Source organism: Meles meles, chromosome 1 (assembly GCF_922984935.1).
Source record: "Meles meles chromosome 1, mMelMel3.1 paternal haplotype, whole genome shotgun sequence".
Classification (NCBI taxonomy): domain Eukaryota; kingdom Metazoa; phylum Chordata; class Mammalia; order Carnivora; family Mustelidae; genus Meles; species Meles meles.
In genome coordinates, this window is record NC_060066.1 from 173372512 (window position 1) to 173393677 (window position 21166).

Sequence of the window (21166 nt, forward strand, 5' to 3'; positions counted from 1 at the left end):
GAGCATGGAGCGTAGAGGCTTAAACAGGGCTCAATCCTACAACCCTGAGATCATGACCTGAGCTGAAATCAAGAGTCAGACACTTAACTGACTGAGCCGCCCAGGTGCTCCTTGAGGCTGAGTTTTCTGAACTCTAAAGTAGAGCTAAAACCTATCTTCCATTGCTGTTGTGAGGGCAGGGTGTGGCACAAAGGAGATATTCAATGGTGGTAGCCATACACTGTTGCACGTGAGCAAGCGCGCGCGCGGGCGCGCGCGCACACACACACACCCCTTCTTAGCTGGGCCACCTTATAGTAACAAATCATGCTGAGCTGCCTTGTTCATTCACATGCCTTCTCTCCCAAACCAGAGTGTTATTTCCTGTGGCTCCAGTCTACATTTCACAAGCAGAACTTAAGGACAGCAAAACGTTTATTTGAAAAAATTACTATGTATTGAAAATATACATTAGAAATTATTACATACTTCCATAGCATTCCCCTCCCCCACCACAAAAGTAGAAATATCCGCTTGCTATGCTAATGCCATAGGTAAAGTCAAACAAAAAGGAAAACACCATCAGCCCCCTTTCCTCATACATTGGAGTCAGGGGGAAAGAGGTCAACTCCTATCTACTAATCAGTAGGAATTTAACAAGTCCCAGTCTTCCACAGCAAGACACACATATTTCTGCTTTGAAGACTGCGAAGAGTTGCTCTGGTCCTTCTCTGGCTCTTCAAAAGCTCTCTTCTTGCTCTTCATTGACTCCTGGCTAGAGACAGCTTCCCGCTTTAACAATGGCGCATGGCAGTCTGGGGCTTTCTCTTTATAGAACTGGAGTTTCTCAGAAGAGTTCACAGGGGTGTCTGCCAAGGGACACTTCACGGGGGCTTCTGTTCGAGACCGCTTGCCATCTGTAAGAGTGACAGAAGGGAGGGGCAATGAGTTGACCATGCTGGGGTGCGAAGGTCTGCCCAAGTCCAGAAAGATGATCCAAGGAAGATGACAAACAGGGAGAGGCTTGGATTCATTTTATTGTCTTCTGAAGGCCCTATCGAGTGACCCTGGCCTGTGCACTAGTGTAGGCTGGAGGCACGCACTCACACGGGAGGACAACAGATCTGGATTCAAATCCCAGGTCTGCCGTCTCCTGGAGAAGTCACCTTGGGCAAGTAACTGCTCTGAGATTCACTCTTCTCATCTTTATAAGGTTATAAAACTGATTTCATAAGCGTGATGTGAAGATAAATGATATAATATATGAAGTGCTCCGCACACAATAAAAGCTCAGAAAAATCTTACCTATTATTACTCAAAATACAGACTTTGTCTTCTAAACAAGAGCCACATTTGGGGCACAACCCTAACAAATGATACCAATTTATTCTACAGTTTTTGGTAGGTCCTGAATTCTTATTTTGTTACCTTTTACTTTTCCTTCATTTTGATTTTATTGCTTGACTCCTTTCAAAAAGTTTTGGTAAAATATACATAAATTTACCACTTTAATGATTTTTAAGTGTATAGCTCTGTGGCCCTGCGTACATTCGCACTGTTGTGCAAACATCACCATCTTTCTCCAGAACTTTCACTTAATGCAAAATGGAAACATTGTACTTGCTAAAGGGTAATTCCCTTTCCCCTCCCCCCAGCCCCTGATACCCACCACTCTATCTTCTGTCTTTATAAACTTCACTATTTTAGGAACAACTTATAATAAGAATCACAAACATGTTTCTCTTTGGCTTATATTTCACTCAGCATAATTTCTTCAAATTTCATCCACATTATAATACTATGTCAAAATTTCCTTCTCTCGGGCGCCTGGGTGGCTCAGTGGATTAAGCCGCTGCCTTCGGCTCAGGTCATGATCTCAGGGTCCTGGGATCGAGCCCCGCATCGGGCTCTCTGCTCTGCAGGGAGCCTGCTTCCTCCTCTCTCTCTGCCTGCCTCTCTGCCTACTTGTGATCTCTCTCTCTGTCAAATAAATACATAAAATCTTTAAAAAAAAAAAAATTTCCTTCTCTCTTTTTTAAAGATTTGAGAAAGAGAGGGAGAGAGAGAGTGAGGAAGAGGGAGCATGAGTGGGGAAGAGGCAGAGGGAGAGGGAGAAGCAGGCTCCCTGCTGAGCAGGGACCCTGACGTGGGGCTAGATCCCACGATTCCAGGATCATGACCTCAGCCAAAGGCAGAAGCTCAACCAACAGAGCCACCCAGATGCCCCAAAATTTCCTTCCTTCTTAAGGCTGAATATTCTACTATATGGAAATACTACATGTTGTTTACCCATCCATATTTTTTTTAATTTTTTAAGGATTTTATTTTTAACTAACCTCTACACCCAATACAGGACTCAAACTCACAACCCCGAGATCAAGAGTGTTAGGCTCCACTGACTGAGCCAGCGCCCCTATCCATCTTTTTGATGGACACCTGGGATGCTTCCATCTTTTGGCTAGACTTAATTCCTTTTTTAATGTTCTGTACTCGGTTTACTTTCGTGCCACCACATAGACGGGATATACAGACATTTAACTATGTCCTGGTGGTGGTGCTCAAAGCCAAGTGGGAATTGACACCGTAGCATGGTGAGAGAATACAAGTCCTGATGATCTGTTTAAGTCCATACTATCATAATTACTTTGCCCACTGGGTGAAAACGGGCTGACTGCTTTAAGGGTGCAAATAACCTAACAGCAAAAATTCCAAAGAAAAGGGAATTTCTCACAGAAGTGCTGAGCTGCTGTTCGAGGCTCCCCGGTTTCTCGTGGCTTCACAGCTTCTGAAGTCACACGTTCCCACTGCAGAACAATCTAAAACATATTCGGAAAGATTTGAGTCTGAACAGTATCTCAAGCTTTTAACCTCTAGCTTTCCTTGTTCCCCCAGCTCCCTTCCATAAACACAAACCCTTGTCCTAATCTCACTTCAGGTGACAGGTGGTGGTAAGAGTAACTAAGTCAAGACCGGATTTTCTGTTTTAATGCAAGAGTTGATTAGAACAATCACGCTGGACATATGGATCTGCAGGACTCGGAAAAAAATCTACCAAGCCTATCTATTTTCATCTCCATTGCCAGCCAGAAAAAAGTGTATAGCCTTAAATAATTTTCACACATTCCTAGACTCACTTTCATGCCTTAAAATATATCAAATATATTCAAACTCTTGTATGTGTGTAAAATGCCCACATTTCCATGTTCTCATGACATTTCATGCTAGGGTTCCATTTTCCAAAACTGTTACAAATCTATTTTCACGGTAAACTACTACAAATTCTTTTGGAAATTTGGCCGAGTATAAACTATGCATAAATAAAGTGATTATTTCACATATACCTCAAGTAACAACGACTTTTAACTTACTATTTCTCATCATAGTATGCCATAAAATGATCATAAAGAAAGCCAAAGAAAACACTTCAGGACACAGAGACAGGACAACGCAGAATGTAAGAATACAGTTCCAAGCTTAGCGCCACTGTCTACTAGCGGGTATCCTTGGCAAGTGATTTAATATTTTAGGCTCAATATTTTCATCTGTAAAATAGTATTAACAATAGGACACAGCCCTCTGGGGCTGCTGTGAGGACTAAATGAGGGGGTTAGCAGAGGCTGGCACACAGAAAGCACCCAGTAAACACTAGGTGTCATCCCTTCTACAATACTTCCCTGACTATGGGGAACAGGTCGGATCTTAGAGAATGCCAGCACAAACCAAACCTGGTGACTCAGCGGGCAATACGGAAAACAGTCCTTCCACTGAAACAGGAATGTCTATAGGAAGAGCTGCTTGGGGAGAGGGAAGAGGAAAATAAGCTTGGTTCTGGACACACTGAGTCTGGGGTTCCCAGGAGAGATTTATGGACAGTATTTAGGGACAGGTTCGATGTGTCAGAGAGGGTAAAATCTTCCCGCAGGGATGGCTAAGGCTGTAAGAACAGTTAAGATCACCAGGAGAGTGAGAGAAGACGGGGGAGGAGAGGAGAATCAGCAGGAGCTGGAGGGAGAAGTGAGAGGGGAGTGAGGAGAAAGGCCAGGAGAGGTAAGCGTAAGGCGGGCGTGTTCATACCAGCAGTGCAGAAAAGCCCAGGAGAGATGGAGAATGAGATCACACGCTACCTGTGAGAAAACACCCGCTGAAGAGCAGTGGAGGCCAGACCTAGGTTACAAGGGATTAAAAACCGAGTGGGCGGTGAGGAAGTGGGCAAGATCCTAGAAACCACTTCACAGCTGCACTGGGGGGATGAAGAACACGTTAGAAAAAGGGTAAGTCACGTTTATACACAGAAAGCAAGTAGACAACAGAGTGTGAGACTGAAGACTGATGGGCAGGGCAGTAGAGGGAGACCCCAGAGACTGGAACCCACAAACAGGAAAGGGCCCATCCCTGGAAGCCGGTGGCACACCTGCCCTTCGGACAGGAGGGAGGTAGGGTACGGTTGAAGAAATGGAGACATTCTGAGACAGAGACAGGGAAGGAAGGAGACTGCTGTTCATTGGCCCTAACTTCCTGTGTCACCTGCAGAGAGCAGGGCAGGAGGAGACTGGAGTCAGCCTGAAACATTTCAATAAGGGATCAGCAAGAAATGGGGAAAACGCTGCGGTCACGCTCCAGGGGCCCAAGCAGGGTGTATGATCAGAAGCTGCGTGTGGGAAGGAGCCTCATCATCTTATAGGCACACCTTGGACCTTGGCTTAAGCAGATACTGCGTGTTCTACACATGGAAGGTTTGTGGCGATCCTGTGTGAAGCGAGTCTGTTGGTATCATTTTCTCAATAGCAGCTGTTCATTGCATGTCTCTGTGTCCGGTTTTGGTAATGCTCATCCCACTTCAGATTTTTTCATTACTATTATGTGTTATAGTCATTAGTGATAACTCACTGAAAGTTCAGAGGATGGCTAACATTTTTTAGCAATAAAATATTTTTAATTAATGTGTGTACCTTATTTTTTTAGACATGATATTATACACTTAACAGACTAGAGGATACACAAATACTTTATGTGCACTGGGAAACCAAAAAACTCATTTGACTTGCTTTATTGCAATATTTGTATTTCTTAAAAAGATTTATTTGAGAGAAAGAGAAAGAGAGAGGGTGTGGTGGGGAGGGGCAGAGGGAGAAGGAGAGAATTTCAAGCACTGATTCCCTCCTGAGCTCCAAGTCCAATGTAGGGCTCAATTACAAGACCCTGAGATCATAATCCGAGCCCAAATCAAGAGTCGGTCACTTAACCGACTGAGCCACCCATGCGCCCAGCAATGTTTGCTTTAATACAATATTCGCTTCATCGAGGTGGTCTGGTACCAGACCCACAGTAACTCCACGGTACACCTGTACGTTCAGGCCAGGTTAAATACCAGCTAGGTATTTTACTTCATCCTTACTAAGCTCTGTAAGAGAGGTCCTGGTTTCTGCATTTTCTAGATGAAGAAACAGTAACTCCAAGTTACCTTAAGTGATACAGCTATTGGGTTGCTTAGTCAGGATCCCAAACCCACATCTCCTAAACTCCATAGCCTATACTCATTCTACCATGCCCCTGCTATCGAAATTCATCAAGCCTTCGTATGTCTGCCCCATACCTGCCCGAACTCCACTGCATACATGCAGGATTCATTTGATGCTACAAACTGTCATAATGATTTCAGTATGCATCGTGTGGACAAACATCACAGTGCTCCTGAAATCCTGACATCCCCCTTCTTGATTACTTATATGGAGGTGATGCTACAATTAGGCACTCGGATAGGTTCACCATCACACATTAGAGTAGGACCAAGGAGAAGTCCAAAACATAACAGTTTGCTGAGTCCTCTAGAAACATTAAAGTGTCTGAAGAAGAAAGGCACCAGCCCCAGGCAAGCCGCCATCTATTTGTGCCCTAAGACTTGGCTACCTTCTGACTTCCTCCTTAGGTCTCTACTTTACTAAGTTGAGGAACACCACCAAGAAGACAAGGGAGAATCAAAGGAAAGTCAGCCAAGAAGTTGAAAATGGGAGGGTTTGCTCAGTGAAAGGACACACACACACACACACACACACACACAAAGGCATTTCCTCACTAAAGCTCTAAGAAATTTGCCCAAACTAAGGAGGAGAGTCAGATTTGAACTGTTCTCAGTGTGCCTTATTCTCTTTCCAGCAACTACATGCTGCTAAGAGAATGTGTCCTTCTGCAGCTGGACATACGTTTTTTTGCAAAGCAAGCCAGAATTTGCTTATTTTCTGGGTCGTTTATAAGACAGCATTTTCTCCTAGGGTGAATAAGGATGAGGCCCGACCTAGAGATCAGAGCATGAGGTCTAAGGACCGGCATCTGACACCCTGCCTTCCATAGCTGGGTCAGGTAAGGGCCATCAGTGCCTATGATTTGATGTGAAGATGATAATTCAGCCAGACTACGCAGATTAATGTTTGTTCAAAGTGTTGACTAAGGCAGTTGGTGACTTAAAACGAGAAGCCATATGACTGTGAGAGAGAAAAACTGCAATACCTGGTCAGCCCAGCCCTCTGTCTTACAGTTACTGTGATCAAATTCCTTCAAAGGCACTTTGGAGTGGACAAGGCCTATGTGGGTCTGGAGCTTGTGTTTGACAGCTTTGATGTCCTACGAGGGAAAGAACAAGAAGGTACATGCATCTGGTCAATTCTTGCTTGCTTTCAGTAGGAAATAAACACCATCACAAATACCAGTCCTTTCTAAGCACCAATTAGCAGGAGCCAAAAATATCTAATTGTGAGTCTGGAGAAATAAGAGAAGGGAACAAATGTCTTACCTTGAGCCCTGTCCCAGAAATATCTAAGCAGTTTAGTTTTCTAAAAGAGAAGAGGTATCCAATTCCCGCATCTGTGATCTCAGGGTTACCTAGATGTCAAAAACATAGGCTGTATAACAGTATTCAGTAGAGCTCAGAAAAAAGGCCAAACAATGATAAAATATAAAGTACTGAGTGAGCAAACTTTTCAGAGCTAACTACTATTAAGATCTTATCTTCATCCTGTCTGTAACAGCCACGCTAGATGACTCTTAAGATCCTTTATATAAAGCTCTAACTTTCTAGGAGGTGGGGATTAGCAGAAAAATAAACCAGGAAGTTATTCCCAAGGGTTTAATTTGGAGCCTTATGAAAACAGCATACATAATACAGCATACATGTATTAAAATGGTTTATCGGACTTTGCTCATGGCTATTTCACCTCCAAAGTAAAAATAGTTTTAAAAGATTTTCAAAGGCATTTAGACACAGAGACTATTACTACTCTTACTAACCTACACTATTTCAGAAATTTTTCTTACGTATTACCTTCTCAAATCAGAGAGTCCTATAGTTAGCATTGAGTCCTCAAAGCCATGAAGACAATGCCTGGCCCATTCCAGATGCTCAAAAAATGTTTGCTGAATAAATACACTTTCCTGGGAGGGAGGCTGGACATCCACTACTATCTTCATTTTATAGAAGTTGAGGCTCGGAGAGGTTAAATAACTTGCTCAAAGGTACAGAGTTGTTTAAAAAAAAAAAGCAGAGCAAGGAGTGTTCTCTGATCTTAAACCCCTGTTGCTTTCCTTCTTCTGACACCACACCATCCTGCCATATACTGAATGGATGCTCAATTAAATTGTAAATGACCTCTATTGACTTTATACCACTGAAGTCAACATCTGGTTAATCCTGAGAATGTTATCACAACTGTGAATTTATCCAGATTTTCATCAAGCAAGTATTGATTAAAAGACCCAGCTGACAGACACTATAAATCAGCAACTCAGGGAGTAAAGGTGAGCCAAATGTCCTTTATATATGCCATGACTAGGATAAAAGGCTGCCCTGTCTGCACACTGTGAGTGGCCCAAATGAATGTGGCAAGGCTGGGCAGCATAGCAGGAAAGGTGTGTGGTCAGGAGTCAGGAGCATCTGGCTTTACTCCTGCTCTTCCACTAGCTTGCTGTGGCACCTAGGAAAGTCACCGCCCTCCATCTTACCACCTCTAAAATGACAGGGAAGAACTAGGTGATTTCTAAGGCATTCTTCCTACATTAAGAACTATAATGTCTGGGGCGCGTGGGTGGCTCAGTTGTTGAGCATCTGCCTTCAGCTCAGGTCATGATCCCAGGGTCCTGGGATCGAGCCCCGCATCAGGCCTTCTGCTCAGTGCGGAGCCTGCTTCTCCCTCTCCCGCTACCCCTGCTTGTGTTCCCTCTCTCACTATGTCTCTGTCAAATAAATAAATAAATTTATTTAAAACAAAACAAAACAAAAAACTGCAATATCTAATGAAACTTACAAGATAAGTCTAATAATGTTAGATTTTCAAGGCCTCTTTTCATCACTCGAACTGGTGCTGTCATTTTCCGCACACCGGCATCAGATAAACAATTATCCTTCAGGTGGAGCTGAGTTACACTAGGGAAACAAAGTCCGTAAGTAAATCACTTAGAGTTTGAGAAAGCCCATGTGCAAGAACAGGCTTTTGTAAACTTCACCTAAAAATAAAAGGACGTTTTACGTCCTGTTTTATTCACACCCAACGCATATAGCAGAGTTATAAACCCTTTGGCGCTGTTTACTAACTGCAGGTTAACTTAGGGATCAAAGTGTCATGTAGTACTAATCTCAGATGGCAGAGGGCACTAAGGGTTATGGTCAAATGAGGTAAACAGGGACTTCATTAAGGGGATAAATATACCTTGTTTTACACAAAAGCTGCATTCACGACAAATTCTATGCGAAAACCAGAAACATTCTAAATATGTCAGGAAAGTCTACTGAATAACTCCTATGAGAATTCTTTTTGCAAAGCAAACAATCCTCTAATTTTGACTAGCTTTATAAATACAGATTTTCAGATTGGTTTTTTGGTACGCCCATAGCCCAATCCATCCAGCTAACCTGAAATTAGTGTATTAATTTGCTCCACTGTCCCCCACACAAGACATTTGAAACTTTACTAAACCTCACACAAAAATACCTTTGTATGGGGCAGTGTGTAGGTGTTGCTGTCTGAGCCAGGCCCCAGGAAGCTGGTTAGACTCGAGTTTGTCATGCTGTTATGCTTCCGGCTGTTTATGAAACCACAGAAGAATCTGTCTGGCCTCCTGTCTGCTGGCCAGACTGAGTAACTGGAGATCAGCTGGACTATTTGTGAATGGTACTGGGTGACTTCTTTAAACTATGGTTCTTGAAAAGAATTAGGCACTCTTTAATAGTTTACTTTTGAAATAATCCATAGTTTATTGAAAAGAATGCTTGTAGACAACTGTATAATATCTCTTATTAGAATAAACTAGGACTGGACAGACCAAGGGCAAAATCATTTTCACCCCACAGTTTCGTTTATTACATGCTGAAATAAAGATTATTTAGAAAATGAACCAACTGACCTACCTTCCTAAGAACTGTTCAATCTATATTGCTTGTGCCCAGCAGAGGAGATTGAAAATGTTTTAGGAAAGAAAATAAGTAGCAAATAAACAGGATTGGAAAGTAATCAGCATTCTTCAAGATGATCCCACGGATCATCCTTTAAAAAAAAACAAAACAATTCATCTACAAGGGGTGGGAGGTCAATACCTAGACAGTGCCTCATTGGTGAGATGTTCTAGAAGTTCATGCTCATCTCCAAGCTTGCAACAGGAAAGATCCAGGCAGGTCAGCTCCCGGAAAGACTTAATTTCCTCAAGCTTTTCTGAAATCACCAGGTATCTGTGGGGCATGGAGAGCAATCAATAGCTTTTCTTTTCCTTCTTTTAAAGCATTACCATTTGTGGCTCTGTGATACAGTCAACATTCCATCAGGACAAGGAACTATGAAATAAGCAGACTTCACCCATTTTTATGTGGGCACAGGCTGAAATTTTTCATTAGTGAATTCCTTGAGGCTTTTTACATGATGGTGGAGGGAAAACTTTTAAATAAAAATACACACGCAAAGGCAAGACACAAGAGAAAATACATCTGCTTTGTCAGAAGACAGACCTTGGTGTTGGGACCTAATGGGAGAATTTCCAAACTTTGGGATTCTCAAAAATTTAATCATTCATTCTTTTGAAGTTCCTTTTTTTAAAGATTTTCTTTGAGTGAGCTGAAGAAAGAGACAGCACGTGTGTACAGGGGGAGGGGGCAGGAGGAGAGGGAGAAGCAGAGCCCTTGCTGAGTGGGGGGCCTGATATGGGGCTCCATCCCAGGACTCTGGGATCAGGACCTGAAACAAAAGCAGATGCTTAACTGACTGAGCCATCCAGGCACCCCTTGAAGTTGCCTTTTATCTTATGCTTGGTATCTACTGGTTTGAAAACTGGAATAGGGCCTGAACTCTGGGTTCTAATCTCTGCACATCCCCAAGAATATACCAAGAGATACTTGGCAGATCATGTTTTATCGCTTGTATTCAAATACATGTTTCAGTAGCTGCCCTCTCCACTGCGCCTGTTAACTTTTCTCTGAAGGTACGTGCAGGATGACTACAAGGACTCCATCTCATCCTGACGGTTAAGACAAACATGAGAGCACAAACAATTTAATTACACTGGAGCACCTTGGCAAACTGTTATCAGAAAGCATAGGGGAGGCCTCTGGAGAGGAAAAGGAGATCAAAAGGGCATTCCGCAGCCCAGGCTGGGGCCTCCGCCCTGCTTTCTAGTTATTCATCTATTTCAGATGATGTCAGTGAGAAAAAAATGAAAAGGGATTAGGTGTGACAGGAAATAAGAGAGGATCCGGAAGAGAAAGGAAACTGACTTTTGGTAAGAGCATGCCTTTCTCATCGACTTTCCTCATAGGTGTCTAAAGTTTCCAGAGCAAAATGGTATGCTAGGATCTGTGGAGTTAACACTTAAAAGTGTTCACTTCTCTCTTCTGTTAGTAGGATCATAATTACAAAAAACGAGATGGAATAATGTGAGGGCAAGAGGGAAGTGAGACCTCTTTTCTTCCTATCTCCAATCAAAATAAGATGTACTGAAGCTGATCATTGGCCTGACTGCTAGGTACAGATGGCATGGGGCACTGATACCCTCTCTAAGCTGCCTGGTGACAGAGCTCAGCTGGGTACACAATTGAGCCTTATTTACTCAGACGTATTTTAATTGCACTGTAAATAACGCTGCTGTTTTCCATCTTCCAATCACAGAGTTGAAGTGGGTTAATGGGATTTGGGGGATTACTGGCAATCAGAGGAAGGAAAACACACCACCTTTGATCAATTAACCAAAAGATTTTTAGTAATTCTGAAACAAGGGTTATCTGCAAAGGACATAACAATGTATAATGTGATTAACAAACTACAAAAATCAAGGCTGAGAAACCAACATGCAAAGCCACAGACACTACTAGATGCTTATCTAGGACATGATCAAAGCTCTCGGGTCTTGCTCAATGCTGTTCTTCCAATTTATCCCTTAACCAGTTCAGAATAGTGTAATAGAGAAGCAACAGAAAGAACACAGACATATTTTAGTGTCAGATACACCTAAGTCTGGATTGTAACAACCCTAATTAATTGTGTGACTGTGAAAAGTTACTCAACCTCTCTGATCCTCAATTTCTCTAGCTGAAAATGGGGCAAATGATTACTTCTTTTAAGGATTACTAAGAAAACTATAAACAATATTCCAGAAGTACAGGCATCTTATAGAACCTCATTTCATGGTAGTTATTATAATCACTTCATTACATACGGTGGTATTTTAAGGGAAACATACTTGTCTCCCAGTACCACTGGTTGGATTAAAAATCACTGGGCTTTCAACACAGGAAGGAAATAGTTTTTATAGGGTCAGGACGCAGTTGCAAAGATATTACCTTCTCCTTCTGACAAGCAGCTTTGTGACGTACCCTTACACAATAAGTCCCCAAACCTCCCCAATTATCTTATTTTCAATAATTTTCTCACTCTCCTTCACTTTGACCCGAACCCTTTCATGCTGGTAAAACCTTTGCTGGTACAGCATCAGCCTTGGATTATAAAAGCAAACCCAAATCTCCTGTCCTCTTCCTATTTCCCTCTGGGGATTCAAAAGGAGAGGGAAGTTTGGGATCATAGTGGAAAAAGATTTTATTTTTAAGTAATCTCTACACTCAGGGTGGGGCTCGAACTCAAGACTCCAAGATCAAGAGTCCCATGCTCTTCTGACTGAGTCAGCCAGGAACCCTCACAAATGAAAATCTTAATCTTGTATCTGAACAAGACAACAAAGTTTAGAATTGTTACAATAATATATGAATCAAAAGATCACAATCACATTAAAAATGTTTCTTCTATCTTTCCGGTTATAAAATACAAGTTCCTTATAGAAAAAATTAAGAACATGTGAAAAGTTATAAAGAAAATTAAACTGCAATCCCACTATCTAGATCGCATTTTGAAAGATTTCTTTTTCTTTCTCTATCTACAACACAAATAAAAATTCCTGATTTTTAAAACATTGGTTCATATAGTACATGCAATTTAATCCTTTTAAATGTGTCATATATGAACATTTCACACCATTTTAAATGATCTTTGAGTACTATCTCAATAGCTATATAATATTTCACCATATGAATGTACCATAATTGGCTTAAATTCAATTCTTATTGTTAAATATTCAGCTTTCAGGTTTTCACTATTACAGTGTTGTAATGAAAACCCTTATATGAAAGTATCTGTTCCCATGTCTGTGTATTATATTAAAAATTAGGATTCCCAATAAATGGAATTAATGGGTCAATAAAATGGTATGGATATTTTTGAGGCTCTTGATACATGTAGTAGCTTAGCTGCTTTCCAGAAATGTCACTAATTTACGTGCTTGTCAAACATGAATGAAAGTGCTATTCTCCTTCAATCTGACTACTGGAGTGGTACACAGACATCACAAATGAATAAAAAGCATTTTCACTATTAGAAGAAAACCTTAAGCTAGAATGGTATATGGGGGAAAACAGAATACAAGTTGTACAAAGAGTATATTCCCAAATTATAAAGATATATATTTGAAAATGATTATCATGAATAGTAGGATTACGAATTTCTTAAAATTACAGCTGTATATATTTCCCAGTATGTACTGCCTTTATAATTTTAAAACATCCATCATAATCCTACTTTTCATGGTTCTGTTTTTTCTACAATGAAGATAACTTGAAACAATACATGAAAAAGTAAAATATTATTTTAAATATATGTGTTATATATTTAAATATTGCTTAGCTTTTTCATTTAGGTGACATATTCTTTTTTCTACCGGCAGCAGCATAGAGATGGAGCTTTCAGAAGGTGCCAGCTCAGCTCCCAAGTCCACGGCTCTGCTCCTGTCTGCATGTGTTTATACCTTGTCTTTTTAAAGTATAATATTTGGACTCGGCTGAAACCATTATTTCTGAGCCAATTAAATAAACATTGCTTCTTTTTTGTTTTTTAAAGACTTTTTTGAGAGAGAGAACAAGAAAGAGAGGAGTTGAGGGAGGGTCAGAGGGAGAGAGAGAAGCAGACTCACCACTGAGCGCAGAGCCCCAGGGGCCAATACCAGGACCTTTAGACCAGGACCTGAGCCTAAGGCAGATGGTTAATTAACTGAGCCACGCAGGTGCCCCTCTTTTTTGCTTTTTAAACCATATGAGTTTAGCTTATGCTTTCTGGTATGACTTTCTCCTCTTACATGCTATTTTTTTAGCCTTGTTTTAATGGTCCTCTTGATGGTACATCTTAATAGTGAGCTACCTTTCACACTTTCTCATCACAAAAAAGGTTCACACAATGGCATACTACAGTTATTTTTAAAACCTACGGGTATTGACAGCAAATGATCTTTAAAATATATCAAGAAAGCAAGGTGCGTAACAGTGTAAGCAGTGTGCGGCCACTTGTGTAACAAAGGGGAGAGCTATAGATGAATGTATAGTACAGGATATCTCTGAAATGATGTAAAAGAAATTGTGAACAGTAGCTGCCTCTGGAGAAATAGGAGATAAAATGGGAGAGAGGATATATTTCACTTTGTACCTTTCTGTGTTTAAATTATTTTCCATGGCAGTTTCTATTTTTAAATTTTCCACATTTTTTAAAGGTTTTTTTTTTCTTTTCTAATTGGTTCCATGCCTAGAGTAGAGCTCAACATGGGGCCTAAACTCACAACCTTGAGATTAAGAATGGAGGTGAGATTAAAAATCGGAGGCTTAATCTACTCAGCCACATGGGCACCCCTAAAGTTTTGTTGTTGTCTTTTTCAATTAGTAGATGCTTTAAAAGTCATTTTATGGTGGAATAAAAACTTTATTTATTTTTTAAGTGGAGCCCAAAGTGGGGCTTGAACTCATGAAACCCAAGATCAAGACCTGAGCTGTGGACAAGAGTCTAGGATGCTCAACCAACTAAACCTGGGTGGTTTCCAGGTGCCCTAGAAACTTTAAGTACATCAATAAAAGTATATAAGCAAAGGCAAATCAGAAGAGAAAACATCTTCTCTGTCAGAAAATAGACCTTGGTGTTCGGACCTGTCAAAATGTGTCATGCGGAAGCCTCACTAAAATGGGAGTCGTGAGGTTTCTGCTAGTGGAGTATTCAGGCCCTAGACCCATGAGGAAGAGCCCGACTTGACCTTACACGGACTTGACCTTTCATGTGAATACTACTCTACTATTCCCACCAAAGGAAGAAATGCTTTCCTCATCCTGCCTAGTAATAGCATCATCAATGAAAAGCCTCCACCCTTCAAACTCCTAGTTTACTCCAAAGGATTTTTAGTTTGTAACAACCTTCCCAGCTAGCTTCCTTCCTTCCTCCTTAAAAAAGTATGTCTCTCCTTTGTTCCCTCCGATTTGCCTGTGGTTTTGCCATAGCTTGATTGTCCCAGACTGCAATTCTCCTTTATTCCTGAATAAACCCAGGTAAAATAACTGGCAGTTTCTATTTTTAAAGTGAACAGAGCTTATTTGAAAATTTCCAAACTTTAGGATACTTGAAATTTTAATAACTCTTTTAAAGTTACCTTTTATCTAATGCTCAATATCTAGAAGTTTGAAAATTGGAACAGGGCCCAGAACTCTAGTTACTAATCTTCCCATCCCCAGGAGCATACCAAGATACTTGGCAGATATCCTGTCGTTTCTATTTTCTCATACTAGAAAAGTTGGTAGAAGAGGGGTTTTTTGTTTGTTTTGTTTTGTTTTGTTTTACTGAAAGGAGGAGTGATGGCCATCAAGCAGTGGCAAAATGGTTTCAAAATAAACCTGTTTTCTGGTGGGGGGGCGGGTAGGTAGGGAGAAAGACTGATTTTTCTCAAAATAGCCTGCCACTTTGTATTTGGTAGTTTTAAATTGAAGTGCTATTTGATGGGGGAAGCCCCCATGCCCATGAAGCCCCAGAACTAGACAGAATTAATACACCCTATAAAATATTCACTATCCTAATCAGAATACCCACCTGTTTCGCAAACATAGGGAGCAAAGTACCAGACTTCCATAGGCCTCTGTGAATTTCTGTAAAGCCCTCAGCCCCGCACCTGGCTCTGTGAATTTCTGTCTGGCTTCTGCAGCAGAGAACAGCTTTTCAGCAATCTGCTCAGGAAAGCCAATAAGGGAATCAATGTGATCAACATTGTCGGAGATAAAGCCCAGGACAAGGCTGAAGAGAGATTTGGCAGAGTACCGAAGATTCCCCTCTCGGGTATATGTGAAGATGAAATGATCAGTCTTCTCTTTCTGTGCAGTATCATCTTCTCTGTTCATGCAAAGCTCCACAGAGAAGCCTTTGGGAAACAGTCTGAAAGGCCTTGGCTTCTGCAGGCTACTCCTGACACCATCCAAGGCCAGATTGACCATGTGCAGCTGACCATTTTCTCGTACATAGATGGGTCCTGGGTCCAGGTGGTTTTCTGAGTTGAGGTAGTAAGACATTGCCTTGGTTGCAACTGTAAGAGCAAGGCACAGAGGAAGGAAATCCAATTAACACGCCATTTGTACACGTAACTTCATTGTGCTGTCCCAGAGCTTTATGAGCCTAGCAGGAAGGCCCTTTGGTTGGTTTGGGGAAGTAAAGCTTCCCAGCTGCCTGTGAACTCTGACACCTACAGGCTGCTTCTACTCCCTCCACCTGAAATGCTGACTCCTACTTTTCCCCTTTTCTTTGTATCTGGTGCACTCCCACTCATCTTTCAAAAGGCAGCTAAAATCTCATTCCTAGAATTCACTCTGGGGAAGTTACAGAAGCACACAGAGTCATCTACAAAGAAAGTCATGGCAGCACAGTTGATAATCACAAAACAACTGGAAATAACCTAAATGACCGACAATAGGGGTGTTACTAAGTAAGTTATGATACATCCATACCATGGAATATTAGGCAGCTATTCAAATCATAAAATTTTTATTGTTTTGCAAGTTACAAACAGTACATATAGAATTTACTACTTCTGTTTTTAAAAATATAACTATGCACAGGAACGAAGACCAGAAACTAGTAACTTTCTTGCCACCCTGGCACCTTCCACGTCTTTGTTGTCTCAGAGTTCTGCTACTGATATATTCCTGGGTCTGTGTTCCACCGGCTTGAGTTCCTTGAGGAGACGGACCATGTTTCATTCATCCAGACTCCCTAACCTAGCTCTGGCATAAAACAGACCCTGAGTGGGTATCTGTGGAACTAAAGTTTACTCATTTGCTAACCCTTGCATGGACCACCAGCAATAGGGTTTTTTGGATCTACAAAGAAAGTCCTCCATCACAAGAGCTAACCAAACAAAAAAGTATTCTACCCCTTGGAAACATCATATCTCTTAAGGCTCTATTTAGGATACTTTTCACATAAGGCAAAATACCGAAAACAGTGGGCATTTATGCAATCCTATGAGTGACATTTCATGCTCAAGCATTAATTGGAATAAATTTTTGTTTTCCTGAGAAACCGTGAGATCTCAAAAGTACAAGAGAAATTCCTACGTTAAATAGAAATATTTGATTATCATTTCCACAACAATTTAAAGAGAGGTGAGAGCTAAAATTCTATATATGTCAAATAGCTGCCATTATCTTTAAAAGACTGAGTTTTAAAGTGAACTAACCCAGCTTCTGCATCAAGACAGGGCTGGGCTATAGCTCTGATGCCACGTAAAAGTGTCAGCAAACAATCAAGTCAGTGATCAAAAACGCTGAGTCTTTGGAGATCAAACAGTGATCCTGTTTGTGGGCATCAGTACGATCTCTGTTTCTCCTGAGGATAATTACGTGGGTAAAAGCACATCAGAAAGAAGGGCTCTGCCTAGTCTGAACAGCCTCACCCTTTCCTGCTCGGCTTCTCTCGCCCTACTCTTTGGCCATGCCATACCACCCAAGTAAGTTGACTGTGGTCTCTTGTCCCACTGGTCTTTGCCCATTCTGCTCCCTTTGGTTGGAACATCCTTCTCAGCTTTTCTGACCTAGCTAATCCTTATTCATCATTAAAACTCAGCTCAACCATCATCTCTCTCCTGGGAAATCTTCACTAACCCCTGCACCAGTGCACGCCTGTCTGGTTTTCCCAGGGCAGCCACGTCTCCTCTCTATGTAGCACTTAGCCCTGTGTCCTATGTTCACTTGCTAATGTTCCCAGAGCTGTGAGCTCTTGGAAGGTAAGGCCCTTATTTGGCTTGATTCATCTCTTTTTCCCAGGCCCGACACAGTGCCTAGTACTGAGTAAGCCCTCAACAGATAAGTGCTAAACTGAATGAGGGGAGGGTGAGACCTCGAAGGGACAGACACAGTGCTCAGAGCTGCTGGGCCTGCTGATACTGTTGCTAGGAGCCAGCGCCTCTTCCAGGCAACAGCTGCAGGCTCCTCCCCCACTCGCCAGACCCTACTGCAGGTGGTAGAAGCATAGCAAATGATGGCAGGATACTGCTACTGGTACTACCAGGGGAGAAAAACCTAAAACCCAGACAAAAAACTCCTGTCATGGTGCCAGCTCTCATAACCCATACTCTTGCCAGTATTCAGGGCCTGCTGCTAAGGAGATGCCTCACTTATTCTAAGCTCTTCTTCCAGCAAAGGTAGGCATCTGGCCCCTGCAACTTCACATACTTTAATCTTGATGAGGAGATAAACCAGATCCCCTCAGTCTTTATCCCTGGATTTGTGCATTTGGAGTCCTATTCTACCTGTGGATCAGAAATTAGTCACCAGGCATAGCCCTAAAAGGCAGTAACTTGATTGTAATAATGGAACGGCAAATTCTACGGGGAGAACATATTCTAATGGATCGGCACATCATAAGCTCCCTGACAATGGAACAGGGTCTGCCCATCCTTATTACTCCGAACCCTCACCCCAACAGTGTGTTCTACAAACTTTGGAGTCAAACGGGCAAGTGGATAAATGACCACTTCAGGTGTAAATCAGAAAAGTTTGATTCCATCCAGCAGAGGGCACAAGCAGCCAGGGACCAGAGCAAGGACGCTAACCCAGGCTGCCCCAAATCCTGGCAGCTTCTCTTTGCGGGGATCACTTTCAAAAAAGGCCTAGTTCTGGTTATTTTTTATTTCTAAATTACTCACAAAATGCTGACTGTATTTCTAAATGATGAAAAGGAAAAAAATCCAGTATTTTCTGAAGAGTAAAATCCACAGTCTCTGTCCAGAAGCCCCAAGGCTCCTCTGGCTCTTCAATGAATGTACTTGAGGTACTAATAACCTTGGTTCAGGGAATCCTGCTAACCTTTGATTTCTACTACTAAATTCCTGCATCTTGCATTCGCTCAATAAGAAGCTTCCTGAGAGTTTGTGAGATACTATAAAATGAGCTAAGAATTAAATGAATGTTTAAGTCTTGCAAGGTTAAGAACCATAAAAGCAAGAGAATTCCACATACAGCTTCTATATTTGGCTTTGCTTATGCCTGGCTGTTGTACATGGTGGTCTATTATAAATGGGCCTGTTCTACAGCATGGCAAAATCCCCTACAAACTGGAAAATCAAAATAATTAGTATCTGCAGGAATGTCCAGTTTAGATCTGCATTAACTGTATTTTAAAGCATGTCATTTCGTCAAATGAATAAAATGTAATCTTACTACATTAAGAACTCAGTACTCTTGTAGCCTCTGAAATAAAATAACTGATAACTAAACATGACAACTTTCTAGATCTTGAAGCCAGTTTACCAAGCAAGAAGCAGGACGCTGCCAATCAAGTGGACTGGAGAGAGGGAATCAGAGACAGAGGCCACAGACCAAAATTGTGAGCTGAGTCTATGGCTCTCTAATGTGAAGGAAAAAAAAGGCACCTAACTTTAACAGGCAAAATAACAATCCCCTAAAAATAAATCATAGTAATGACAGTGATGATGACAATGATACTATGTGTGATAGCTAGCATTTATTAAGTACCTACCAGTTGCCAAGCATTGTGCTAGGCACTCAAGTGATCTCACATAACCCTCAACAATCCTATGAGGTCAGGATTGCCATTTAACAGATTAATAAGGCTCAGAGAAGTGAAGTAACTTAAGGAACAGAACTAGTAAGTGACAGCCAGAATTCAATCTCAAGCCTGTATTACTCCAAAGCTCACACTCTTTCCACTGCATGATGCTGTCTCTCAAGAATAAAAATATGACATCAGCCTTAAGGATTAAAAAAAGATGTTAAAAATTAATCTCACCCACCTGCTTGATCCCTCTGGTGTTCACTGGCTTAAGCTGGGGGTGGGGGGCAGGGAGGAGATAAAAAAACCAGTGGCCATCTGAGGAAAGAGCTGGTGGGAACAGAGCCAGGACACAGCTACACTGAGGCCTCCCTTCCTCCCTCCGCCAGGGCAGAAATTACCCACATCCACACACCAGGAAAACATCTGTCAAGCCATGGCCTTCATCCCAAGGCTTCAGACACCCTTGGTTTATTTGAAAATGCAGTACTCTTGAGAAAACTCCTACACAAAAACAAGTTCCAAACCACCAATAACCAACTAACGATCTTGTCTTGGTTGTTCTGTGTCACCACCATTATTCAATTTTCCACCCCTCTCATTATTTTTTCCCTACAGAATGCACTTTCCTACCTGCCTTCTCACCCAAACCCTTTCCTCCCCCAAAGGTCCAGAGGGACACACCATACCCAACTCCCTACTTCCCTCCAGGAGCACGCCAATCTCTCCTACGTACTGACACTCTTACAGTTCTTCTACCTGCCAACTCTAGAATTTTTAACATAAAACCCAATCTCTACATCCCAAATCCTAACTCCCCTCCCTTCACCCAGTCCCAGCATCCCTGTCCCCACCTCTCACACCTCAGGCCCCTCCAATCCTATCCTACCAATGCCCTTGAGGTTCCTGGTCCCAAACACCCAATCCCACCTTCACCTGCCTCTCCTTCCTTCCCTACACGGTTCCACCCCCCCAGGCATTCTTCCTCTGTCCTTCAAGTATTCTTCCCTTCCTCCCAGTCTCTGGGATTCCCTCTCCTAGGACTCCAATCTCCCCATCCCTTTTCTTGTCTTCTGCCTATAACCTTCAAAATCCCCTTCCTTCACGCCTCACGAAGCCTAACCTCACAACTCACAGCCCCAACTTTTCTTCCCTACCCCCAAGACCCTACTCCTTCTATTCCGATCCTGGATCCTTCCCTTCTTACACTTTTCAAATCCCACTCCGTCTTCCCCTTCCCCAGTACTGCAATCTCCATCCCTCCCTCAATTGCCACGCATGCCCCTCCCCGAGCCCGCCCAAACTAACCCTGCTCCCTTCTCCCACCTTGCCCCCAATTATCCTACGAGGCACCCCGACCCCACCCTTGAACCCATCTCCCACACCCCTATATCCTCATCCTCACATCTCACCCAGACCACACCCCAACCCCGTCCTTCCCGGTCTTCCCCTCCCCCACTCCGCCCCTCCCTCACACCCCGCCCCCGCCCCCACTCGCAGCCCTAGGCTGCGTGAGCGGCCCAGCCCGCGGCCGCCACCTACCTGTGCCCCTGCCCGGGGCTGCGAGCGGCAGCTTCTCGGTGGCGGCTCCCTCCTCCCGCGGCGCGCCTGATGGGGGAAGCGGCTCGACGCCGCGGGCACAAAGCTACGGAGGGTGGGACCGAGAGAGGTTGGGAGGAGGGAGGGGGCTGGGGGCAACCTGGCGCCGTGGGACCGCGGGGCTGGCGAGGGGCGGGGGGGGGCGGGGGAAAGGCTGGGCTGGGGAGATGCGCGTGCGCGGGACCCGGCATGAGGGGCGGGGCTGAGAT

The 21166-nt window shown here is 42.7% G+C and overlaps 1 protein-coding gene across 1 annotated transcript; it reads right to left on the bottom strand.

The window, feature by feature from the left end:
* Nucleotides 1–406: 406 nt before the first annotated feature.
* LRRC42 (leucine rich repeat containing 42) lies at nucleotides 407–21088 on the bottom strand. The gene is made up of 8 exons (XM_045979642.1): nucleotides 20901–21088; nucleotides 15390–15876; nucleotides 9560–9691; nucleotides 8274–8392; nucleotides 6767–6855; nucleotides 6484–6597; nucleotides 2711–2795; nucleotides 407–896 (listed from the first exon to the last, which is right to left on the bottom strand). The coding sequence occupies exons 2-8, from the start codon at nucleotides 15860–15862 to the stop codon at nucleotides 622–624; spliced, it is 1287 nt and encodes a 428-aa protein (XP_045835598.1). The 5' UTR covers nucleotides 15863–15876; nucleotides 20901–21088; the 3' UTR covers nucleotides 407–621.
* Nucleotides 21089–21166: the final 78 nt, after the last annotated feature.

Excerpts from the sequence above, each read along its gene's own strand:
- LRRC42 (XM_045979642.1), bottom strand. The coding sequence starts at position 15,862 with ATGTCTTACTACCTCAACTCAGAAAACCACCTGGACCCAGGACCCATC. Across the intron at positions 8,393-9,559 it reads ACCAATGAGGCACTGTCTAG|TGTAACTCAGCTCCACCTGA; the intron begins GTATTGACCTCC and ends TTGTTTCCCTAG. Across the intron at positions 2,796-6,483 it reads CAGAGGGCTGGGCTGACCAG|ATTGTTCTGCAGTGGGAACG; the intron begins GTATTGCAGTTT and ends AATATGTTTTAG.